This window comes from Lampris incognitus, chromosome 16, assembly GCF_029633865.1.
Source record: "Lampris incognitus isolate fLamInc1 chromosome 16, fLamInc1.hap2, whole genome shotgun sequence".
NCBI classification, from domain to species: Eukaryota; Metazoa; Chordata; class Actinopteri; order Lampriformes; family Lampridae; genus Lampris; species Lampris incognitus.
This window is the reverse complement of record NC_079226.1, coordinates 3,347,156-3,372,653: the sequence shown is the minus strand read 5'-3', so window position 1 is coordinate 3,372,653 and position 25,498 is coordinate 3,347,156. Positions and strand designations below refer to the sequence as shown.

The following is a 25,498-nucleotide window of genomic DNA, read 5'->3' as shown; positions in this document are numbered from 1 at the left end:
TGTATTCTGTTAAAGTCTACATTTTTTTACTTTATTTTTATCTATTTATTCTGTCTATTTTTTTCAATTTATCACTGTCTACTTTTTATACGTCCACTTTCACGCAACATAAAGCTTACTGCAGCGCATTTTAATGTGCTCTGTGCATAAAGTTTGATTGATGGACTGATTGATGGATTGAATGATTGATGGATTGATTGATGTGCTGATTGATTGACGGACGGATTGATGGATGGATGATTGATTGATGGGCTGATTGATGGACGGATTGATGGGCTGATTGATGGACTGATTGATGGGCTGATTGATGGACTGATTACACTCGGTGTGAGTTATAACCCAGTGAGCCTGTCGCAGGCCTAACACAGGACTCCAGGTTGGTTTGAAGTAGCATCAGCATCTCAACTTCCCACAGAAACCAGTTCTCCATCCTGAACACCTCATCCTGGAACCTTCTGTGACATTCTTCCTTTCTGCTCCCCCCTCTGTAACACTCCCCCCCTCCTTCTATTCTAATCAGGAGCCCTTACAGCCAATCTGCTGGCCATAAAGCTGTCTGCCTGCTGATGATGAACGGGCCACAGAATTACCTTATCCAGGGTGTGATTTACTGCAGCCCACAGGTACAACCACCAAACTCTCTCTCGCTATGTCTGTCTGTCTCTGTCTCTCTCCCTCGCTGCCTGTCTCTCTCTGTCTGTCTGTCTCTCTCTGTCTGCCTGTCTCTTTCTGACACTCTCTCTCTCTGCCTGTCTATGTCTCTGTCTGTCTTTCAGTCTGTCTCTCTGTCGCTCTCTCTCTCTCTGCCTGTCTCTCTCTCTATGTCTCTCTCTCTCCTGGATGTCAAGCATCAGATGGAGGCTTTGTCCTCCTCATCTCCCCTCTTCTCCTTTAATTTCATTGCATCTCTCTATTATCCGTCTGTACTTCCATCCATCACTCCCCCCCCCCCCCCCGTGTGTTGTCTGAATTACCCCTCACTTCATTCTTTTCATCTGTTACATCTCTACGTTCGGTCTTTCCATTCCTTCACTCAGCCTTCCTATCTTCTCTTCCTCAATCCCTCCGTCCATCCAACACCTCCATCAGCCTTCCTCTCGTTTCCCCTCTAAACATCTGTCCCTCCCCTGTCCCCCATCCCTCTATCCACCCATACTTCCTCCCATCCCCTCCTCCTCTGCTCATAAAGGGGATATAAAATTCTAATGTGTGCCCTCTGGATGTTACAGCAGATAAGAGACAGACACACTGACAGACAGACAGACAGACAGACACACTGACAGACAGACAGACAGACAGACAGACAGACAGACAGACAGATAAAGAAACATGAAGACAAAGACAAGAAGACAGGAGGGAGACAGAGAGTGACTCACATCATCCTGTTGTTCACCTTGACACAGTGGAGACATAGTAGAGAAGTGCAGCCTGAGCACACAATCACTGGCCACAATGTGTGTGTGTTGATTCCAAGCAGAGGGAGACGTCCACACACATTTATACATTTCTACACATGCACGCACGCACGCACGCACACACACACGCACACACACACACACACACACACACACACACACACACACACACACACACACACACACACACAAAGATGTGTGTATAAGAAGTCCATCAGACACACAGGTTCTAGTAATTACCACTACACGGTCCATGTTGCGTGTTATTTAAAAAACAAGATGGAGGATGTAGGATCAGTGAGTGACAGAGAGAGATGGAGGAGAGAGATGGAGGATGTGTGATCAGTGAGTGACAGAGAGAGAGAGATGGAGGATGTGTGATCAGTGAGTGACAGAGAGAGAGATGGAGGATGTGTGATCAGTGAGTGATGGAGAGATGGAAGATGTGTGATCAGTGAGTGAGAGAGAGATGGAGGATGTGTGATCAGTGAGTGACAGAGAGAGATGTAGGATGTGTGATCAGTGAGTGACAGAGAGAGAGATGCAGGATGTGTGATCAGTGAGTGACAGAGAGAGAGATGCAGGATGTGTGATCAGTGAGTGACAGAGAGAGATGCAGGATGTGTGATTAGTGAGTGACAGAGAGAGATGCAGGATGTGTGATCAGTGAGTGACAGAGAGAGAGATGCAGGATGTGTGATCAGTGAGTGACAGAGAGAGATGCAGGATGTGTGATTAGTGAGTGACAGAGAGAGAGAGAGAGAGGAAGGATGTGTGATCAGTGAGTGACAGAGAGAGAGAGATGGAGGATGTGTGATCAGTGAGTGACAGAGAGAGATGCAGGATGTGTGATTAGTGAGTGACAGAGAGAGAGAGAGAGGAAGGATGTGTGATCAGTGAGTGACAGAGAGAGAGAGATGCAGGATGTGTGATCAGTGAGTGACAGAGAGAGATGCAGGATGTGTGATTAGTAAGTGACAGAGAGAGAGAGAGAGGAAGGATGTGTGATCAGTGCATGACAGAGAGAGATGCAGGACGTGTGATCAGTGAGTGACAGAGAGAGAGAGAGATGCAGGATGTGTGATCAGTGAGTGACAGAGAGAGAGAGATGCAGGATGTGTGATCAGTGAGTGACAGAGAGAGAGAGATGCAGGATGTGTGATCAGTGAGGGACAGAGAGAGAGAGATGCAGGATGTGTGATTAGTGAGTGACAGAGAGAGATGCAGGATGTGTGATCAGTGAGGGACAGAGAGAGATGGAGGATGTGTGATCAGTGAGAGAGATGGAGGATGTGTGATCAGTGAGTGACAGAGAGAGATGCAGGACGTGTGATCAGTGAGTGACAGAGAGAGATGGAGGATGTGTGATTAGTGAGTGACAGAGAGAGATGGAGGATGTGTGATTAGTGAGTGACAGAGAGAGAGACGCAGGATGTGTGATCAGTGAGGGACAGAGAGAGATGGAGGATGTGTGATTAGTGAGTGACAGAGAGAGATGGAGGATGTGTGATTAGTGAGTGACAGAGAGAGATGGAGGATGTGTGATTAGTGAGTGACAGAGAGAGAGACGCAGGATGTGTGATCAGTGAGGGACAGAGAGAGATGGAGGATGTGTGATCAGTGAGTGACAGAGAGAGATGGAGGATGTGTGATTAGTGAGTGACAGAGAGAGAGACGCAGGATGTGTGATCAGTGAGTGACAGAGAGAGAGACGCAGGATGTGTGATCAGTGAGGGACAGAGAGAGATGCAGGATGTGTGATCAGTGAGGGACAGAGAGAGATGCAGGATGTGTGATCAGTGAGGGACAGAGAGAGATGGAGGATGCGTGATCAGTGAGAGAGATGGAGGATGTTTGATCAGTCAGTGACAGAGAGAGATGGAGGATGCGTGATCAGTGAGAGAGATGGAGGATGTGTGATAGTCAGTGACAGAGAGAGAGATGCAGGATGTGTGATCAGTGAGTGACAGAGAGATGGAGCAGGGCTGGAAGAGCAGCTTAACAATGAGAACAAGGGAGTGACAAGAGAAAGAGTGAAATGAAGAAAGGCAATACAGAGCAAATCAAAGAGTGTGCAAGGAAAAGGAAAAAAGAGCGAGCGCATCTGTGCACGTGTGTGCAGTGCACGTGTGCTCTGCGTGTGTGTGTGCGCGCTCTGGCATATGAATACAAATGAGTGAAATGATATCAAAATGTGGTTTTGATTGTGTGGCTCTGAGAGCCCTGCATCGCCATCGCCCAGGGAAACAAGAGCATGAGGGAGGGAGCACAATGTAATTAAGTTACCAAAGGACAGTGTGTCTGTGTGTGTGTGTCTGTGTGTGTGTGTGTGTGTGTGTGTGTGTGTGTGTCCAGAATTTCCAAATGCTTGGTCCCGCTCAGACCAGAATCTCAGCGTATCCCTCTGCCCTTATTCTCTAATGAAAAATAAATCAGGTCCTGCAACCGGCTGTAATCCAGAGACGAGAAGAGACCAGATATTTTATGTTTTCTGGATCGAACCACGATGTCCACACTACTTAACTTTATCTTAAACTACTTGTACTTTATCTTAAACTACCTGTACTTTATTTTAAACTATCTGTACTTTATTTTAAACTACCTGTACTTTATCTTAAACTACCTGTACTTTATCTTAAACTACCTGTACTTTATTTTAAACTATCTGTACTTTATTTTAAACTTTCTGTACTTTATCTTAAACTACCTGTACTTTATCTTAAACTACCTGTACTTTATCTTAAACTACCTGTACTTTATCTTAAACTACCAGTGCTTTATCTTAAACTACCTGTACTTTATCTTAAACTACCTGTACTTTATTTTAAACTATCTGTACTTTATTTTAAACTTTCTGTACTTTATCTTAAACTACCTGTACTTTATCTTAAACTACCTGTACTTTATCTTAAACTACCTGTACTTTATCTTAAACTACCTGTACTTTATCTTAAACTACCTGTACTTTATCTTAAACTACCTGTACTTTATCTTAAACTACTTGTACTTTATCTTAAACTACCTGTACTTTATCTTAAACTACCTGTACTTTATCTTAAACTACCAGTACTTTATTTTAAACTACCTGTACTTTATTTTAAACTACCTGTACTTTATCTTAAACTACCAGTGCTTTATTTTAAACTACCTGTACTTTATTTTAAACTACCTGTACTTTATCTTAAACTACCTGTACTTTATCTTAAACTATCTGTACTTTATTTTAAACTACCTGTACTTTATCTTAAACTACCAGTACTTTATCTTAAACTATCTGTACTTTATTTTAAACTACCTGTACTTTATCTTAAACTACCTGTACTTTATCTTAAACTACCTGTACTTTATTTTTAACTACCAGTACTTTATTTTAAACTACCTGTACTTTATCTTAAACTACCTGTACTTTATCTTAAACTACCTGTACTTTATCTTAAACTACCTGTACTTTATTTTAAACTACCTGTACTTTATCTTAAACTACCTGTACTTTATCTTAAACTACCTGTACTTTATCTTAAACTACCTGTACTTTATTTTAAACTACCTGTACTTTATTTTAAACTACCTGTACTTTATCTTAAACTACCAGTGCTTTCGTGCGAGTGTGTGTGTTTGTACATCTTTCTTTCTAATACCAAATCACAAGTCTTGTTTGTATTCTAAAGTTAAATTTACATTTTTTTTGTGGATCTTTCCTCTTTTTTCTCCCCAGTTGTATCCGGCTAATCACCCCGCTCTCCCGAGCCGTCCCGGTCACTGCTCCACCCCCCTCTGCTGATCCGGGGAGGCTGTAGACTACCACAAGCCTCCTCCCATACATGTGGAGTCACCAGCCGAGTTTCACCAGGGGGACGTAGCGCGGGGGAGGATCACGCTATTCCCCCCAGTTCCCCCTCCCCCCCGAACAGGCGCCCCAACCGACCAGAGGAGGCGCTAGTGCCGCGACCAGGACACACACCCACATCCGACTTCCCACCTGCAGACAAAGACAATTGTGTCTGTAGGGACGCCCGACCAAGCCGGAGGTAACACAGGGATTCGATCCAGCGATCCCTGTGTCGGTAGGCAACGGAACAGACCACCCGGACGCCACCCGGACGCCCCTAAATTTACTTATTTTTGTTTATACCTTTGACTGCCATGTTGCCATGTGACAGATTCTGTTGATACATCTTTCTGTTCCAGCAGATCTCTACTGATGTCAGTAGCGATGTCAGCTCGTCTGTGGATTCAGCTCACACCTGTTTTGGCAACGCACCTGTGTGTTCACCTGTGTGTTCACCTGTGTGTTCACCTGTGTGTTCACCTGTGTGTTCACCCGGCCAGGGAAGCTGTTTGTGTTTGTGTTTGACAGAGAGGAAAGACAGGACGCTGTTTTAAAACATCGTGATTTCAGTTGACCAGAAGGTAAATCACCTCTCCCTCCCCACCGTTAACCCCCCTCCCCAGGACACCCCCCCTACCAACACACACCCCGCCTCAAACACAACCACACACACACACACACACATCAATATCCAGTACACTGTAGATATAGTCTCTCTCTCTCTCTCTCTCTCTCTCTCTCTCTCTCTCTCTCTCTCTCTCTCTCTCTCTCACACACACACACACACACACTCTAAAATACGAACACACACACACACACTCTAAAATACGAACACACACACACACACTCTAAAATACAACCACACACACACACACACACACACACACACACACACACACACACACACACACACACACACACACATCTAGTACACTACAGAAATGGCCTCTCTCTCACACACACACACATCTAGTACACTGTAGACATAGTCCCACACACACACACACACACACACACACATCCCGCCTCAAACACAACCACACACACATACCAATATCCAGTACACTGTAGATATAGTCTCTCTCTCTCTCTCTCTCTCTCTCTCTCTCTCTCTCTCTCTCTCTCTCTCTCTCTCTCTCTCTCTCTCTCTCTCTCTCTCACACACACACACACACACACACACACCTCAAACCCCTATTATATTCACTTTTCTATACGTTTATAAAAAACATCACAACCCTCCTCCTTCAGGTGTGTCTTTCATCTCCCAGAACTTCTCTGACATGATCCCTCCTGTGTTCCCACCCTGAGGTCAGAGGTCACCAACTCTTGACCTCAGGGTGGCTGCTTGCAGGCAGTATGGCTGAACTGAGCTGTACATGCTGGTGTAAGACTGCTGTGTGTGTGTGTGTGTGTGTGTGTGTGTGTGTGTGTGTGTGTGTGTGTGTGTGTGAGGGCACTGCAGGATGCAGGATGGGGAAGGATGGGAGCAGCAGAAACAAACGCTGTGTAAACATGTCTGGTTAGGGCTTTAGCTTCACCATGCTAACACCATGCTAACTAAACCACGACACGTCCACACACGACCTCACCAGGGTCATTAGCAGAAGAAACAGGTGGAACCTCTGAGTTCCTCTGCACACGAGCTGGGAGTCCTGTCTGAACCTCTGAGTTCCTCTGCACACGAGCTGGGAGTCCTGTCTGAACCTCTGAGTTCCTCTGCACACGAGCTGGGAGTCCTGTCTGAACCTCTGGGTTCCTCTGCACACGAGCTGGGAGTCCTGTCTGAACCTCTGGGTTCCTCTGCACACCAGCTGGGAGTCCTGTCTGAACCTCTGGGTTCCTCTGCACACGAGCTGTGAGTCCTGTCTGAACCTCTGGGTTCCTCTGTACACGAGCTGGGAGTCCTGTCTGAACCTCTGGGTTCCTCTGTACACGAGCTGGGAGTCCTGTCTGAACCTCTGGGTTCCTCTGTAAAAGAGCTGGGAGTCCTGTCTGAACTTCTGGGTTCCTCTGCACACCAGCTGGGAGTCCTGTCTGAACCTCTGGGTTCCTCTGCACACGAGCTGGGAGTCCTGTCTGAACCTCTGGGTTCCTCTGCACACGAGCTGGGAGTCCTGTCTGAACCTCTGGGTTCCTCTGCACACGAGCTGGGAATCCTGTCTGAACCTCTGGGTTCCTCTGCACACGAGCTGGGAGTCCTGTCTGAACCTCTGGGTTCCTCACACGAGCTGCGAGTCCTGTCTGAACCTCTGGGTTCCTCTGCACACGAGCTGCGAGTCCTGTCTGAACCTCTGGGTTCCTCTGCACATGAGCTGGGAGTCCTTTCTGAACCTCTGGGTTCCTCACACGAGCTGTGAGTCCTGTCTGAACCTCTGGGTTCCTCTGCACACGAGCTGGGAGTCCTGTCTGAACCTCTGGGTTCCTCTGCACACAAGATGGGAGTCCTGTCTGAACCTCTGGGTTCCTCTGCACACCAGCTGGGAGTCCTGTCTGAACCTCTGGGTTCCTCTGCACACCAGCTGGGAGTCCTGTCTGAACCTCTGGGTTCCTCTGCACACGAGCTGTGAGTCCTGTCTGAACCTCTGGGTTCCTCTGTACACGAGCTGGGAGTCCTGTCTGAACCTCTGGGTTCCTCTGTACACGAGCTGGGAGTCCTGTCTGAACCTCTGGGTTCCTCTGTAAAAGAGCTGGGAGTCCTGTCTGAACTTCTGGGTTCCTCTGCACACGAGCTGGGAGTCCTGTCTGAACCTCTGGCTTCCTCTGCACACGAGCTGGGAGTCCTGTCTGAACCTCTGGGTTCCTCTGCACACGAGCTGTGAGTCCTGTCTGAACCTCTGGGTTCCTCTGCACACGAGCTGGGAATCCTGTCTGAACCTCTGGGTTCCTCTGTACACGAGCTGGGAGTCCTGTCTGAACCTCTGGGTTCCTCTGTACACGAGCTGGGAGTCCTGTCTGAACTTCTGGGTTCCTCTGCACACGAGCTGGGAGTCCTGTCTGAACCTCTGGGTTCCTCTGCACACGAGCTGGGAGTCCTGTCTGAACCTCTGGGTTCCTCTGCACACGAGCTGGGAGTCCTGTCTGAACTTCTGGGTTCCTCTGCACACGAGCTAGGAGTCCTGTCTGAACCTCTGGGTTCCTCTGCACACGAGCTGGGAGTCCTGTCTGCCCAACTTCCTCCATTTGCTGCAGCCGCCTGTGTTGTGACGGCGGCCTCCCCGTGATGATCAGCTGTGTTCAACAAGCTGAGGCCACACAAACATCTGCCGCTCTGGAAAAACCTTCACACATTCACTTTTACCATTCCTGTAATTAAATATTTGAAAAATATCAGAAATGGGAAATATCAAAAAAAAAAAAAGCCCTGCTGCCACCACTATCAATTCACTCCCCAGAGAGTGCATTAGAAATGTCGCTTTGCCGCTGGCAAAGACACAGAAAGAGCGCCGTCATTTTTTTAATTCACTTTATAAATTACATTTTGGAGTGCTTTGGCATGCTAATACCTGCTGCCACCGAGAGCAGACAGCGTTAATTATTTCTTATTGGGCTTGACGGTGATTATTTGCATATTTCATTTAGCTGTTGGAGAAGTTGTGGCGCATGGCGGCGTGGGGGAAATAGATGTCAGGAAGTTTATTTCACTTTGTGTCTCAACAACTTTGGATGACAAACTGGCCTGCGGTGAGCGCATACATTTAGAAGACCATTAATTTGAGGCCGTGTTTTTGTGCGCCACAGTAGATTATTGGCAATAATTAACGACATTAGCTTTCAATATCGCGCCGGCTGCGATACAGAAAGGTCAGAGTGCTGTTTGAGAAGCGCCGCATGTTCGCCACCACGCCACATTCTGTTTTGGTAAAACATCAATTATAACATCATTTCTACTCAATTGGCTTCAGAAACAGACCGCCATGAGAGCAGACTAGCGTGGCGTCGGCGTGCAGGTAGCGTCTGTAGCCTCTAATGGAGGCGCTGCTGCGCTCGCAGGGCAAAGCATAATAACAGGCCAGACGCCAGCAACGCCGCACACACAAACCCCACCTAACAACTTTTATTTACAGATGTTGGAAAGTGACTTGAGATTCATACAACGGCTGTGCTGCGCTGCAGAGCAGCGGGTGCGGGGCAGACGCCACAGGGACGGGTGCTGCAGGCTGACGAGCTCTGCCACACACGTGTCCAGTTGTTTTGTTCTCTGATAAAATGTGCTACTGCAGAAATAATCTCAGTTCTCCAATCGGAAATTTTAACGTTGCAATAATTCAAAAAGACACGTAAGTCTCTCCCTGCCAGTACATAGCCTCCCCAGCACCAAGCCCTATGTAGCGCCTCCTCATGGCGACACACGGTAACTGGCTACACCTAGGACCCTGGCTGAACTACAAGGGACTCGGAGGAGGTCTGTACTCTAGGCGTGCAGTACGCAGGCCCACTAGTATGCGGATATTCCCTGATGCCCACGAACCAGCCACAGCCATGCGTTATATAGTGCCACCTAGTGGATACCTTGGGAGACGAATAGGCTACAAGACTAAACCCCTACACAACATCAACATCCACAGTGCTGTTGTTTTGTGTTTTTCTTGCCCTCTTGTGTGTGTTTAAGTGGGAGAGTAGTGCTGGCATCGTGTGTGGCTGCCGCTTCTCCCTCTCGTAGCCCCCCTTCCCAGCCACCCCTGTATGTCTGTTACCCTTCCCATCCACCCCTGTATGTCTGCCACCCTTCCCATCCACCCCTGTATGTCTGTTACCCTTCCCATCCACCCCTGTATGTCTGCCACCCTTCCCATCCACCCCTGTATGTCTGTTACCCTTCCCAGCCACCCCTGTATGTCTGTTACCCTTCCCATCCACCCCTGTATGTCTGTTACCCTTCCCATCCACCCCTGTATGTCTGTTACCCTTCCCATCCACCCCTGTATGTCTGCTACCCTTCCCATCCACCCCTGTATGTCTGCTACCCTTCCCATCCACCCCTGTATGTCTGTTACCCTTCCCATCCACCCCTGTATGTCTGTTACCCTTCCCATCCACCCCTGTATGTCTGTTACCCTTCCCATCCACCCCTGTATGTCTGTTACCCTTCCCATCCACCCCTGTATGTCTGCTACCCTTCCCATCCACCCCTGTATGTCTGCTACCCTTCCCATCCACCCCTGTATGTCTGCTACCCTTCCCATCCACCCCTGTATGTCTGTTACCCTTCCCATCCACCCCTGCATGTCTGTTACCCTTCCCATCCACCCCTGTATGTCTGTTACCCTTCCCATCCACCCCTGTATGTCTGTTACCCTTCCCATCCACCCCTGTATGTCTGTTACCCTTCCCATCCACCCCTGTATGTCTGCTACCCTTCCCATCCACCCCTGTATGTCTGCTACCCTTCCCATCCACCCCTGCATGTCTGTTACCCTTCCCATCCACCCCTGTATGTCTGTTACCCTTCCCATCCACCCCTGTATGTCTGCTACCCTTCCCAGCCACCCCTGTATGTCTGCCCCCCTTCCCATCCACCCGTATGTCTGCCACCCTTCCCATCCACCCCTGTATGTCTGCCCCCCTTCCCATCCACCCCTGTATGTCTGCCCCCCTTCCCATCCACCCCTGCATGTTGTGTTGTGCTTATCTGTTGTCTTGTTTCACCCCCTTTATTGTAAAGCCACTTTAAATGTTAGAAAAGCGCTATATAATTTAATGTTATCATTATTATTATATTAAAATAAAACATTTTCTTTCTATATTCCTACACAGAGACTAATCGAGTTTTCATTTGAAGCCGAAATAACTTTACATCACATTAAGCTGACCGCTGCGTCCTGCCTTCACATTTGAATCAGGAATTTTGCATCATGTCTTCAACTTTCTCTCAGTCCACTGTCCTGTTTGCATCCAATGTTACTACTACTACTACTTTCAGCTACTCCCGTTAAGCGTCACCACAGCGGATCATCCGTTTCCATCTCTTCCTGTCATCTGCATCTTCCTCTGTCACACCAGCCACCTGCATGTCCTCCCTCACCACCTCCATAAACCTCCTCTTTGGCCTTCCTCTTCTCCTCTTCCCTGGCAGCTCCATATTCAGCATCCTTCTCCCAGTATACCCAGCATCTCTCCTCCACACATGTCCAAACCATCTCAATCTTGTCTCTCTTGCTTTGTCTCCAAACCGTCCAACCTGAGCTGTCCCTCTAATATACTCGTTCCTAATCCTGTCCTCCTTCATCACTCCCAATGAAAATCTTATCATCTTCATCTCTGCCACCTCCAGCTCCTCCTCCTGTCTTTTCATCAGTGCCACTGTCTCCAAACCATATAACATAGCTGGTCTCACTACCATCTTGTAAACCTTCCCTTTAACTCTTGCTGGTACCCTTCTGTCACACATCACTCCTGACACTCTTCTCCACCCACTCCACCCTGCCTGCACTCTCTTCTCCACCTCTCTTCTGTCCTGTCTGTCCAAAGTAACAGGGAGTGTTACTTTGGACAGTTGAGTCCAAGTATTAAACTCATCCACCTTCATCACCTCTACTCACCATTCCACCTTGCATCCTCACCACTCCACTGTCCTCCTTCCCACTCTCGCATAGGTATTCCATCTTGCTCCTACCGACTTTCACTCCTCTTCTCTCCAGCAAATGTAGCCAATTCGGAGGGCAGTCAGGAACTGCCACAGCCAGGACATGAACCTGGGTCTCCCGCGTCATGGGCACCTACGTTAACCAATCGACTAAAAGGTCCGATCCGTTGGCCAAGCGCTAGCTGATATTGTGTATTTTTTTTACACAAGTATTTTAGATAGCCTGCCCCCATGGCATTGTACGTACAACACGTCGAGGGCAATCAGGCAGACAGCTGGCTGGGGGGGTCGCAGCATGTAGTCTGAGGAGGTGATGAACTCCACCGTGGAGTTCTGGACCTCTGGTCACTTATGGGGCTCACCATAGGATCAGGTGACTGGGTTATACATGAACTCATCAGGAACATCATTCACACGGTAACAGAGGCTGCACTTCCACCTTCATGGTGTTGGTGGTGTAGTGGTAAAAACAAACAAACAAACAAACAAACAAACAAAAATCAACAACATTGCAGCTGACCCGGGTTCGATTCCCGGTCAACGCACTCACATTGGGCAGCACGATGGCAAAGTGGTTAGCGCGGTTGCCTCACAGCAAGAAGGTCCTGGGTTCGAGCCCCGGGGTAGTCCAACCTTGGGGGGTCGTCCCGGGTCGTCCTCTGTGTGGAGTTTGCATGTTCTCCCCGTGTCTGCATGGGTTTCCTCCGGGGGCTCCGGTTTCCTCCCACAGTCCAAAGACATGCAGGTCAGGAGAATCAGCCGTACTAAATTGTCCCTAGGTATGAATGTGTGTATCAGCCCTGTGATGGACTGGCAGCCTGTCCAGGGTGTCTCCCCGCCTGCTGCCCAATGAATGATGGGATAGGCTCCAGCATCCCGCGACCCGGAGTAAGGAGAAGCGGTTTGGAGAATGGATGGATGGATGATGTTGTGTATTTATACCTTTAGCCATAACTGCTCTCAGTTGTATCATGAACTGTGAGGGAGTGGTCTAGTTCTCATTAATATTCATGAGCCAACCTTTGAGTAACAAGTACAAGCAAGGGTTGGTGGAAAGACTGGGTGGGGTTTCATATTTTGATGATGTGATCTGACAGGCTGTATGTAAATGAGTGTCTGGTGACATCATGAGCATCAGAAGAAAAGATCGGTGGACAGAAGCTGAACTACAGCGACCGCTTTAAAAAAAAGAAATAGAAACACTGAAATGTACCTTTTAAGTTTTTTTTCCCAGTAGAAATGTATATCAACACAAATACAGGAAGAAAAGTGTTAATGCATAGCAGTACCGGCCTGTTTCATGTGTGGCGCACTCATCAGCTGCTATTCTGCCTGTGATGGACTGGATTAGCAGTTGATGAGTGCGCCACGCACGAAACAGGCCGGTACTGCTATGCATTAACACTTTTCTCCCAGGAATCGGTGCTGATATTCCACTCTTCATTAGTGGAGCACTTATAACACCATTGATGGTTTCGTAAAAACGCTACATATACAGTATATATATATATATATCCATTATCCAAGCTGCTTATCCTAACCGGGGTTGCGGGGATGCTGGAGCCTATCATTGGACGGCAGGCGGGGAGACACACTGGACAGGCCATCACAGATATATATCTATATATATCTATATATCTATATATATATATATATCTATATATCTATATATATATATCTATATATACACAGATATATATATATATACAGATATATACAGATATATATATATATATATATACAGTGCATCTGGAAAGTATTCACACCCCTTCACTTTCCCCACATTTTGTTATGTTACAGCCTTATTCCAAAATGGATTAAATTCCTTTTTTCCCTCATCAATCTACACACAATACCCCATAATGACACAGTGAAAAAGGTTTTGTAGAAATTTTTGCAAATGTATTAAAAATAGAAAACTGAAATATTGCATGTACATAAGTATTCACAGCCTTTACTCAGTACTTGGTTGAGGCACCCTTGGCAGCGATTACAGCCTCAAGTCTTCTTGGGTATGAAGCTACAAGCTTGGCACACCTATATTTGGGGTATTTCTCCGTTTCTTCTCTGCAGATCCTCTCCAGCTCTGTAAGGTTAGATGGGGAGCGTCGCTCCACAGCTATTTTCAGGTCTTTCCAGAGATGTTCAATGGGGTTCAAGTCTGGGCTCTGGCTGGGCCACTCAAGGACATTCACAGACTAGTCCCGAAGCCCCTCCTTCGTTGTCTTGGCTGTGTGCTTAGGGTCGTTGTCGTGTGGAAAGGTAAACCTTCGCCCCAGTCTGGGGTCCTGAACGCTCTGGAGCAGGTTTTCATCAAGGATCTCTCCGTACTTTGCTCCATTCATCTTTCCCTTGATCCTGACTAGTCTCCCAGTTCCTGCCACTGAAGAACATCCCCACAGCATGATGCTGCCACCACCATACTTCACTGTAGGGATGGTATTAGCAAGGTGATGAGAGGTGCCTGGTTTCCTCCAGACGTGACGTTTGGCATTCAGGCCAAAGAGTTCAATCTTGGTTTCATCAGACCAGAGAATCTTGTTTCTCATGGTCTGAGAGTCCTTTAGGTGCTTTCTGGCAAACTCCAAGCGGGCTGTCATGTGCCTTTTAGTGAGCAGAGGCTTCCGTCTGGCCACTCTACCATAAAGGCCTGATTGGTGGAGTGCTGCAGAGATGGTTGTCCTTCTGGAAGGTTCTCCCATCTCCACAGAGGAACGCTGGAGCTCTGTCAGAGTGACCATCGGGTTTTTGGTCACCTCCCTGACCAAGGCCCTTCTCCCCCGATTGCTCAGTTTGGCTGGGCGGCCAGCTCTAGGAAGAGTGCTGGTGGATCCAAACTTCTTCCATTTACGAATGATGGAGACCACTGTGCTCTTCGGGACCTTCAATGCTGTAGAAATTTCTTTGTACCCTTCCCCAGATCTGTGCCTCGATACAATCCTGTCTCGGAGGTCCACAGACAATTCCTTTGACTTCATGGCTTGGTTTCTGCTCTGACATGCCCTGTCAACAGTGGGACCTTATATAGACAAGTGTGTGCCTTTCCAAATCATGTCCAATCCATGGAATTTACTCCAGGTGGACTCCAATCAAGATGTAGAAACATCTCAAGGATGATCAGTGGAAACAGGATGAACCTGAGCTCAATTTTGAGTGTCATAGCAAAGGGTGTGAATACTTATGTACATGCAATATTTCAGTTTTTTATTTTTAATAAATTTGCAAAAATTTCTACAAAACCTTTTTCGCTTTGTCATTATGGGGTATTGTATGTAGATTGATGAGGGGAAAAAGGAATTTAATCCATTTTGGAATAAGGCTGTAATATAACAACATGTGGGGAAAGTGAAGGGGTGTGAATACTTTCCGGATGCACTGTATATATATATAAACATAAATAATATTAGATATTATAATATTATCCATGGTCAGATTGGTTTCATCACGGCGACATGACACATGTTGACGTTGAAGCTCAGTGTGTCATGATGGGAACGTCGTCCCTCCAGACATTCCTCTTGACCCCTGGAAAAGCAGGAGGAGCGTGACGACGACCTGACCGGCTCCATCACTTTCTGAACCTGATTTCAAAAAGAAACATAAGCGGCAGTCGTGTTCAAATCAGAGGGAGAGCCGCAGGTCCCACGCTACTCCACATTCCGAAAACAGGAGTCACAGCCCTCTTCCTCTTCGTCCCCATCTCCTCTCCATCTACTCCTCTTCTCTGTCCCTCCTGCACTCCTCATCCTCCCCTCCATCTCTCCACACGTCCCAGACTCCTCTCCATTCCATTCCTCCTCTCTTCTCTCTCCAGTCCTTCTACAATACCCACAGCAGAGATGGGAGTCTTCACTGCGCCCAGCAGCAGACTTTGGTACTTGCCCTCTGTCCTCCCAACACAGGTCAGAGCTCACCTCCACACTAACACCTTTGACCTGTGTGCGTGTGTGTGTGTGTGTTTGCTCTAAGTTGTGTGATGTCACCGGAAACAACTCGGGGTAAACAGAGTCACTTCCTACAAGCCATGATTCACTTTAAATGTTTTCATTTCCACCTCTCATTCTCATTCTCTCACTCCTCCACACAATCCCTTCATTTTTCCCTTCTGTCATCATCTTTCTCCTCTTTGTCTTCCTCCCATCACTCTATACCATTTTCCCCCATGCACTCTCTCTGTTCTTTCCTCTCTCATCTGTGTCTACTCCTCTTTGGGCCATGTCTCCTTCCCTTCCCTCTCTCTCTCTCTCCTCCCCCTCCCCTCTCTCTCCTCTTCTGTGTGGTCTAGGGGGGTGAAATGGAGGCCTGGGGCCAACAAGCTGTCTCTGCCAGCACACTCTGATAAGGGCCTCGCGCGCGCGCACGCGCACACACACACACACACACACACACATACACACACACACACTCACCACACACACACACACACACACAACTTCTCAAATGTATCTCTCAACACATGCAACATACACTTACACACCCAAGCTGCAGAAAAAACCAAACCCAGAACATAATGCACACACACACACACACACACACACACACACACACACACACACACACACACACACACAACTTCTCAAATGTATCTCTCAACACATGCAACATACACTTACACTCCCAAGCTGCAGAAAAAACCAAACCCAGAACATAATGCACACACACACACACACACACACACACACACACACACACACACACACACACACACACACACACACACACACACACACACACACAACTTCTCAAATGTATCTCTCAACACATGCAACATACACTTACACTCCCAAGCTGCAGAAAAAACCAAACCCAGAACATAATGCACACACACACACACACACATACACACACACACTCACCACACACACACACACACACACACAACTTCTCAAATGTATCTCTCAACACATGCAACATACACTTACACTCCCAAGCTGCAGAAAAAACCAAACCCAGAACATAATGCACACACACACACACACACACACACACACATACACACACACACACTCACCACACACACACAACTTCTCAAATGTATCTCTCAACACACGCAACATACACTTACACTCCCAAGCTGCAGAAAAAACCAAACCCAGAGCATAATGCATGCACACACACACACATACACACACACATACACACACACACTCACCACACACACACACACACACACACAACTTCTCAAATGTATCTCTCAACACATGCAACATACACTTACACTCCCAAGCTGCAGAAAAAACCAAACCCAGAGCATAATGCACGCACACACACACACACACACACACACACACACACACACACACACACACACACACACTCACCACACACACACACACACACACACACAACTTCTCAAATGTATCTCTCAACACATGCAACATACACTTACACTCCCAAGCTGCAGAAAAAACCAAACCCAGAACATAATGCATGCACACACACACACACACACACACATACACAACTTTTCAAATGTATCTCTCAACACACGCAACATACACTTACACTCCCAAGCTGCAGAAAAAACCAAACCCAGAGCATAATGCATGCACACACACACACACACACACACACACACACACACACACACACACACATACACACACACACTCACCACACACACACACACACACACACAACTTCTCAAATGTATCTCTCAACACATGCAACATACACTTACACTCCCAAGCTGCAGAAAAAACCAAACCCAGAGCATAATGCATGCACACACACACACACACACACACACACACACACACACACACACACACACACACACACACAGACACACACAGACACACACTCACCACACACACACACACACCACACACAACTTCTCAAATGTATCTCTCAACACATGCAACATACACTTACACTCCCAAGCTGCAGAAAAAACCAAACCCAGAGCATAATGCATGCACACACACACACACACACACACACACACACACACACACACACACACACACACACACACACACACAGACGAATGTTATTTAACTTAGCTCGACCTATGCTTGGTGCCACCTAGAGGTCACTTGTCAGGGATTTCTGTTCCCTCCTCTGTTTGTCTCTGCCCCACTCTGTCTGTCTGTCTGTCTGTCTGTCTCTGTCTCTCTCTCTCTCTCTCTCTCTGTCACTGTATCTCAATGTCTCTCTCTCAAATTCAAATTGCTTTATTGGCATGAACAGAAAATATGCCATTGCCAAAGCAGTTTGCAAAAGACTGAAACATTCCATCACATATTAAACACACATCAGATTCACATGACATCACACACTAATACACAGGAGTCATCACATAATCATGCTCCATTTCTCTGCCCACCTAAGCAGGCAACCCATTTTTCCCTCACTGCCATACAGTACAGTGCAACAAATGCCACACGGTTGAATGCAGTGACTCATCTTGGGGGTCTCACAGTGGTTGCGAGTCCCGCAGGCTGGGGCAGCAGATCTGTATTTAGCTGCCAGAGGAGCTGCTGTTCCTTCACCAGGAGAACTGCCAGGTCCTCCTCTGGGCTTAACAGTAGGAGGTTTGGTGTTTTCTTGGCTATTTCCCCGAAGTGGAAGTGTCTTACTGAAGAGAACTTCTCACAGTGGAGGAGGAGGTGCATCTCTGTTTCTGCCTCCCCTGTCCAGCAGTGACCACATATACGCTCCTCTCTGGGCAGCCATGTTGGTCTGTGTCTTCCTGTTCCTATAGCCAGCTGGTGGTCACTGAGCCTGTATGTGGTCAGGATCCATCTCTGCTTCGTATCTCTGACAGAGTGGAGGTACTCGGCCAGTCTATATTCTCTGTTTATATAACAGTTTAGTCTACTCTGGGTTTTAGTTTCATTTCTCCAATGTTCCACATACAGATCTTTTGACTGGTTCATAACTTGTGTTATTCTGCTGTGTTTTGAGGCGGTGCTGATGGAGCCTGGTTGGTTAGCTTCACCATCAGCTGACTGAGGGGACTGTTTTCAGAGTTCAGCTCTTGGGTTGTTAATGCCTTGAATGGAAGGGTGTCTTTTGGGCTTGAATTTAGATGCGTCCAAAATGTTAAGGCCCGTTTTTGGATGTTTAACAGTAGTGGGAAACGCCCCAGTTCTGCTCGGCAGGCCTTATTTGGTGTCTTCCTTTGAACATTTAATATTTTCCTGCAGAATTCAGTGTGGCGGGCCTCTGTCGGGTGTTTGTCCCATAAGCCATGCTCCAATCCACTGAGTGGCCCCAGACCTCACTTCCATACAAAGCTATGGGTAAAATAACATCATCAAATATTTTTGTCCAGACTCTAACTGGAATCTTAATGTTTAATAATTTGGTTTTTAATGCATACATTGCCCTGCATGCTTTTTCTTTGAGTGCGTGTATTGCCATACTGAAACTTCCTGATGCAGATATGGACAGACCAAGGTATGTATAGTTTTTTGTGTGTTCAATTAGGGTGTTATTCAAAGTGAAGTGGTATTTGTTTTCAAGGCATCTGGGTTTTTTCTGAAAGATCGTGATTTTGGTTTTCTTAAAGTTTACATCCAATGCCCAGTTTTGGCAGTATTTTCCTAGGATGGACAGGTTATGTTGACGACCATCCCTGATTGGGGACAACAGAATAAGGTCATCTGTATAAAACAGGTATTTAATCTCTGTGTCATAGAGTGTGAAGCCTGGAGCTGCTGAACGGTCCAGCTGGTCTGCAAGTTCATTTATGTACAGGTTGAATAATGTTGGACTTAAACAGCATCCTTGCTTCACACCGCGTTCTTGGGTAAAATATTCTGTTCTTTGCGCTCCAATTTTCACAGCACACTGGTTGTGTCTGTACATACATTTTATGAGATCATAAACCTTACCCCCTAGTCCACTTTGAAGGATTTTGTAGAAAAGTCCTTCATGCCAGACAGAATCGAAGGCTTTTTTAAAATCTATGAAACAAGCAAATATTTTTTCTCTCTCTGTGTCTCTGTCTGTCTCTCTGTCTGTCTGTCTCTCTGTGTCTCTCTCAAATTCAAATTCAAATAGTTTTATTACCATGAACAGAAAATATGCCATTGCCAAAGCAGTTTGCAAAAGACTAAAACATTACATCACATATTAAACACGCATCAAATTCACATTACATCACACATTAATACATGAATAAATATGTGATGTAATGTGGTCCTCAGCTATACCTCAGCTATACCATGTAACAGCATCACATATGTTACTAGACACACTGGTATAGCTGAGGACTAACAGCATCACATATGTTATTAGACACACTGGCATCATACTGAACACCTGTCCCAGATACATGACATACCTCATTTACATACATTCTGTCTTTGTCCCTTCTTCAGGGTTTGTTGTTGTTATTAATGACTTATGAACTGGACGCAAACGGATTGAAGGCGGCGTTACAACAAGGGTTAATGACACAGGTTGGTAACCATGAGGTTGCTGGTTCAAACCCCAACACTGACTGACAGCCAACTGCTCCCTCCAAAATTAAAATCTGAATGTCCACACACACACACACACACACACACACACACACACACACACACACACACACACACACACACACACACACTGCAGTGTAGCTGTCCATAGTTGGAGATTGTGTTTTCTTGTGTGTTTATTGATCTCTGGTAATGTGGGAGACCAGGGCCACGAAGCTGTTAAACATCACACTGCATTCACAGTCAGATTAAACACCTCTCTCTCTCTCTCTCTCTCTCTCTCTCTCTCTCTCTCTCTCTCTCTCTCTCTCTCTCTCTCTCTCTCTCTCTCTACTTAACTGTCCCACTCGCTCTCCATTCCTTTCTATTGCCAAACAACCATCTCACATCTCGCTCTTTCACAAACAACAAAAAGGCATGCCCTTCCTTCACAAGTGCACACCTTACTACCCCCCTCACACACACACACACACACACACACACACACACACACACACACACACACAGGCACTACCTTTACGTCTTCACACTGACATTCTCCATACATACATACCTGGCTGTGTTGTCAGAGTGTGTGTCCCAACTGTGTTATCAGAGTGTGTGTTGTGTGTGTGTCCACACTGTGAGTGTGTGTCATGTGTGTGTGCATACCGGCAGGTGGACCGGGACTTGAACTGATAATCCTGTCTGCTTGTTTCTCTTCTTCATGGACTCTTTTCCTGGCATTAACATGAAGGAGCCTCTCATTTCTCTCCACTGAGTGAGATGGATGGACACATGGATGGATGGACAGACGGATGATGGATGGATAGATGTGTGTATGACATTGCTCCTATTTGTGTGTCTTAATGATTCATGTGAGAGACACCTCTCGTCTCCTGTCTGCTTATTTGTCTCCCGGAGCCACCCTTACATCTCAATTTCCTCTCTTCCATTTCTCATGCACAGCACAAAGAGAGGGAGACAGGGAGACAGACAGACAGACAGACAGACTGACAGGGAGAGCGAGGGAGAAGCAGAAAGAGAGTGAGACAGGCAGACAGACAGATAGGGAGAGCGAGGGAGAAGCAGAAAAAAGGAGCGAGACAGACAGACAGACAGAGGGAGAGCAAGGGAGAAGCAAAAAGAGGGAGACAGACAGACAGACAGTCAGACAGACAGAGGGAGAGGCAAAAAGAGGGAGACAGACAGACAGACAGGGAGAGCGAGGGAGAGGCAGAAAGAAAGAGACAGAGAGGGAGAGAGAGGGAGAAGCAGAAAAAAGGAGCGAGACAGACAGACAGATAGACAGACAGACAGCGAGAGCGAGGGAGAAGCAGAGAGGGAGAGACACAGACAGGGAGAACAAGGGAGAAGCAGACAGAGAGGGAGAGCGAGGGAGAAGCAGAAAGAGAGACAGACAGACAGACAGACAGACAGGGAGAGCGAGGGAAAAGCAGAAAGAGAGACAGACAGACAGACAGACAGACAGACAGACAGACAGACAGACAGACAGACAGGGAGAACAAGGGAGAAGCAGACAGAGAGGGAGAGCGAGGGAGAAGCAGAAAGAGAGACAGACAGACAGACAGACAGACAGGGAGAGCGAGGGAGAAGCAGAAAGAGAGACAGACAGACAAACAGACAGACAGGGAGAGCAAGGGAGAAGCAGACACCTCGTCAGCAACATATGCTGACTGCAATAACAACAAAGTGTTATGACTACCAAGAGACACACACACTCACGTACTCACACACACATTCAGTTACACCAACACAAAGTCATCTGAGTAGTGTAGATGAGCATGCACACAACCCCCCCACGCACACACACTGGGTGCTCATTAAGTTGTGTGTATGACATATAGTGTGTATGTGTGTGTGTGTGTGTGTGTGTGTGTGTGTGTGTGTCCCAGATATGCTAGATCACTCCTTAGTGACACGCAGCATTACTCTTCTGTGGCTCGTTAAGGCCCAGCCCCAATTAATGACCTCACAGCACACCTGTTGTTGTCGCGACAACCCCACCATTAGGAATTAATGGAGGACTAGAGAGGAAAAACGACAGGAGGATGGAGAGCTTCTTCCAAACTCCAGCGTTTCACCGACCACATGATAACCAACCCGGTGGTGTCAAAATATTTTTTATTTGCTTTTTGTGGGTAAAAATGACCATTTCTGCGTCCGGGTGGCGTAGCGGTCTATTCCGTTGCCTACTAACACGAGGATCGCCAGTTTGAATCCCGTGTTACCTCCGGCTTGGTCGGGCGTCCCTACAGACACAATTGGCCGTGTCTGCAGGTGGGAAGCCGGATGTGGGTATGTGTCTTGGTCGCTGCACTAGCACCTCCTCTGGTCAGTCGGGGCGCCTGTTTGGGGGGGAGGGGGAACTGGGGGGAATAGCGTGATCTTCCCACGTGCTGCTTCCCCCTGGTGAAACCCCTCACTGTCAGGTGAAAAGAAGCGGCTGGTGACTCCACATGTATGGGAGCAGACATGTGGTAGTCTGCAGCCTCCCCGGACCAGCAGAGGGGCTGGAGCAGAGACCGGGACGACTCGGAAGAGTGGGGTGATTGGTCAAGTACAATTGGGGAGAAAAAAAGGTGAAAAATCTAAAACAAAAAAAATCATTCTTAAGCACATGCTGAAGATTCAGTCTGTAAGTTTTCTGATTGTGTTACGTTTCCTAACACTATATATATATATATATATATATATATATATATATATATATATATATATATATACACTACCGTTCAAAAGTTTGGGATCACATTGAAATGTCCATATTTTTGAAGGAAAAGCACTGTACTTTTCAATGAAGATAACTTTAAACTAGTCTTAACTTTAAAGAAATACACTCTATACATTGCTAATGTGGTAAATGACTATTCTAGCTGCAAATGTCTGGTTTTTGGTGCAATATCTACATAGTTGCTTGAAATGGGCCTCTATACACCTATCACTCCAGTGTTCTAATGGTACAATGTGTTTGCTCATTGGCTCAGAAGGCTAATTGATGATTAGAAAACCCTTGTGCAATCATGTTCACACATCTGAAAACAGTTTAGCTCGTTACAGAAGCTACAAAACTGACCTTCCTTTGAGCAGATTGAGTTTCTGGAGCATCACATTTGTGGGGTCAATTAAACGCTCAAAATGGCCAGAAAAAGAGAACTTTCATCTGAAACTCGACAGTCTATTCTTGTTCTTAGAAATGAAGGCTATTCCATGCGAGAAATTGCTAGGAAATTGAAGATTTCCTACACCGGTGTGTACTACTCCCTTCAGAGGACAGCACAAACAGGCTCTAACCAGAGTAGAAAAAGAAGTGGGAGGCCGCGTTGCACAACTGAGCAAGAAGATAAGTACATTAGAGTCTCTAGTTTGAGAAACAGACGCCTCACAGGTCCCCAACTGGCATCTTCATTAAATAGTACCCGCAAAACACCAGTGTCAACATCTACAGTGAAGAGGCAGCTGCGGGATTCTGGGCTTCAGGGCAGAGTGGCAAAGAAAAAGCCATATCTGAGACTGACCAATAAAAGAAAAAGATTAAGATGGGCAAAAGAACACAGACATTGGACAGAGGAAGACTGGAAAAAAGTGTTGTGGACGGATGAATCCAAGTTTGAGGTGTTTGGATCACAAAGAAGAACGTTTGTGAGACGCAGAACAAATGAAAAGATGCTGGAAGAATGCCTGACGCCATCTGTTAAGCATGGTGGAGGTAATGTGATGGTCTGGGGTTGCTTTGGTGCTGGTAAGGTGGGAGATTTGTACAGGGTAAAAGGGATTCTGAATAAGGAAGGCTATCACTCCATTTTGCAACGCCATGCCATACCCAGTGGACAGCGCTTGATTGGAGCCAATTTCATCCTACAACAGGACAATGACCCTAAACACACCTCCAAATTGTGCAAGAACTATTTAGAGCAGAAGCAGGCAGCTGGTATTCTATCGGTAATGGAGTGGCCAGCGCAGTCACCAGATCTGAACCCCATTGAGCTGTTGTGGGAGCAGCTTGACCGTATGGTACGCAAGAAGTGCCCATCCAACCAATCCAACTTGTGGGAGCTGCTTCTGGAAGCGTGGGGTGCAATTTCTCCAGATTACCTCAACAAATTAACAGCTAGAATGCCAAAGGTCTGCAATGCTGTAATTGCTGCAAATGGAGGATTCTTTGACGAAAGCAAAGTTTGATGTAAAAAAAATCTTATTTCAAATACAAATCATTATTTCTAACCTTGTCAATGTCTTGACTCTATTTTCTATTCATGTCACAACATATGGTGGTGAATAAGTGTGACTTTTCATGGAAAACACAAAATTGTTTGGGTGATCCCAAACTTTTGAACGGTAGTGTATATATATATATATATATATAAAGCAAGAGTGTATGTTTGTATGTTCGCTTAAAACTCCAAAAATACTCATTGTAGAACAAAAACAAAGGTATCTTTAGAATCAGCACTTTCCAAAGATTGCACAGTTTGAAAAATATTTCAAAAACCAAGTAAAAAATTTGATTTATTTGTGAAATTTAGTTTATTTTGTGGCAAAATGTGGCGTCTTTTTGATATTGGATGCCATACGTTGTTACGTCGTATCAGTGGAAGGGACTTCTCAGCCTGGATGCCAGAGTTATGAGTGCACATCGCCACCCTGGATTCCAGGTCGTGAGAGTGAGAGTGGTGAGCACTCTTAACCTACTTATCACGTGACAACTTTTTGTCGCCACAACACACGCAGCGTGGCTTACCCTGAGGCGCTTGAGCACTGGGCGATTAATACACACACTGGTAAAGAAGCCTGGTGAATGGATTGAAAATTATGACATTTGATCATTTTCCTTAATCAGCTCCGTTTATTCAACATTCGTTTATCACATGCATCATAAATCATCCTATATTTCATCATCCAATACATGGTAAAGATCAGATCGTGGTGGTTGTTTTGGTGAGAACATTTTCCCTGGGCAATGCCGGGCACCTATGCAAATTTAAAATACAGCTCTCAGTCATCAGCCTTCATTTATAAAGGACGTTCTGACAACGTTCTTTACATTTTACTTTTTTATCTGGACCACCTTCAGTCCGCTGGTTCTGACTGAAGCTGACCACGGTTTTGGGGGTTTTAATCTCTGAGAGGACAAACTGTGCTAACACCTGCTGGCTGCATGGATATACAACATGTGTGCTGCTCCTGTCCAGTGCCATGGAAAGGAAGAGGAACAGGCTGGACTACTGACCCCAGC

General features: G+C 46.5%; 1 protein-coding gene across 1 annotated transcript in view; it reads right to left on the bottom strand.

Moving 5' to 3' along the window:
• akap6 (A kinase (PRKA) anchor protein 6) overlaps positions 1 to 25,498 on the bottom strand; it is a 385,428-nt gene that overhangs the window by 187,268 nt on the left and 172,662 nt on the right. Inside the window, exon 15 of the mRNA XM_056296282.1 lies at positions 6,832 to 8,475. Within this exon, the coding sequence (XP_056152257.1) occupies positions 6,832 to 8,475 (1,644 nt within the window). The remainder of the gene's footprint in view (positions 1 to 6,831; positions 8,476 to 25,498) is intronic.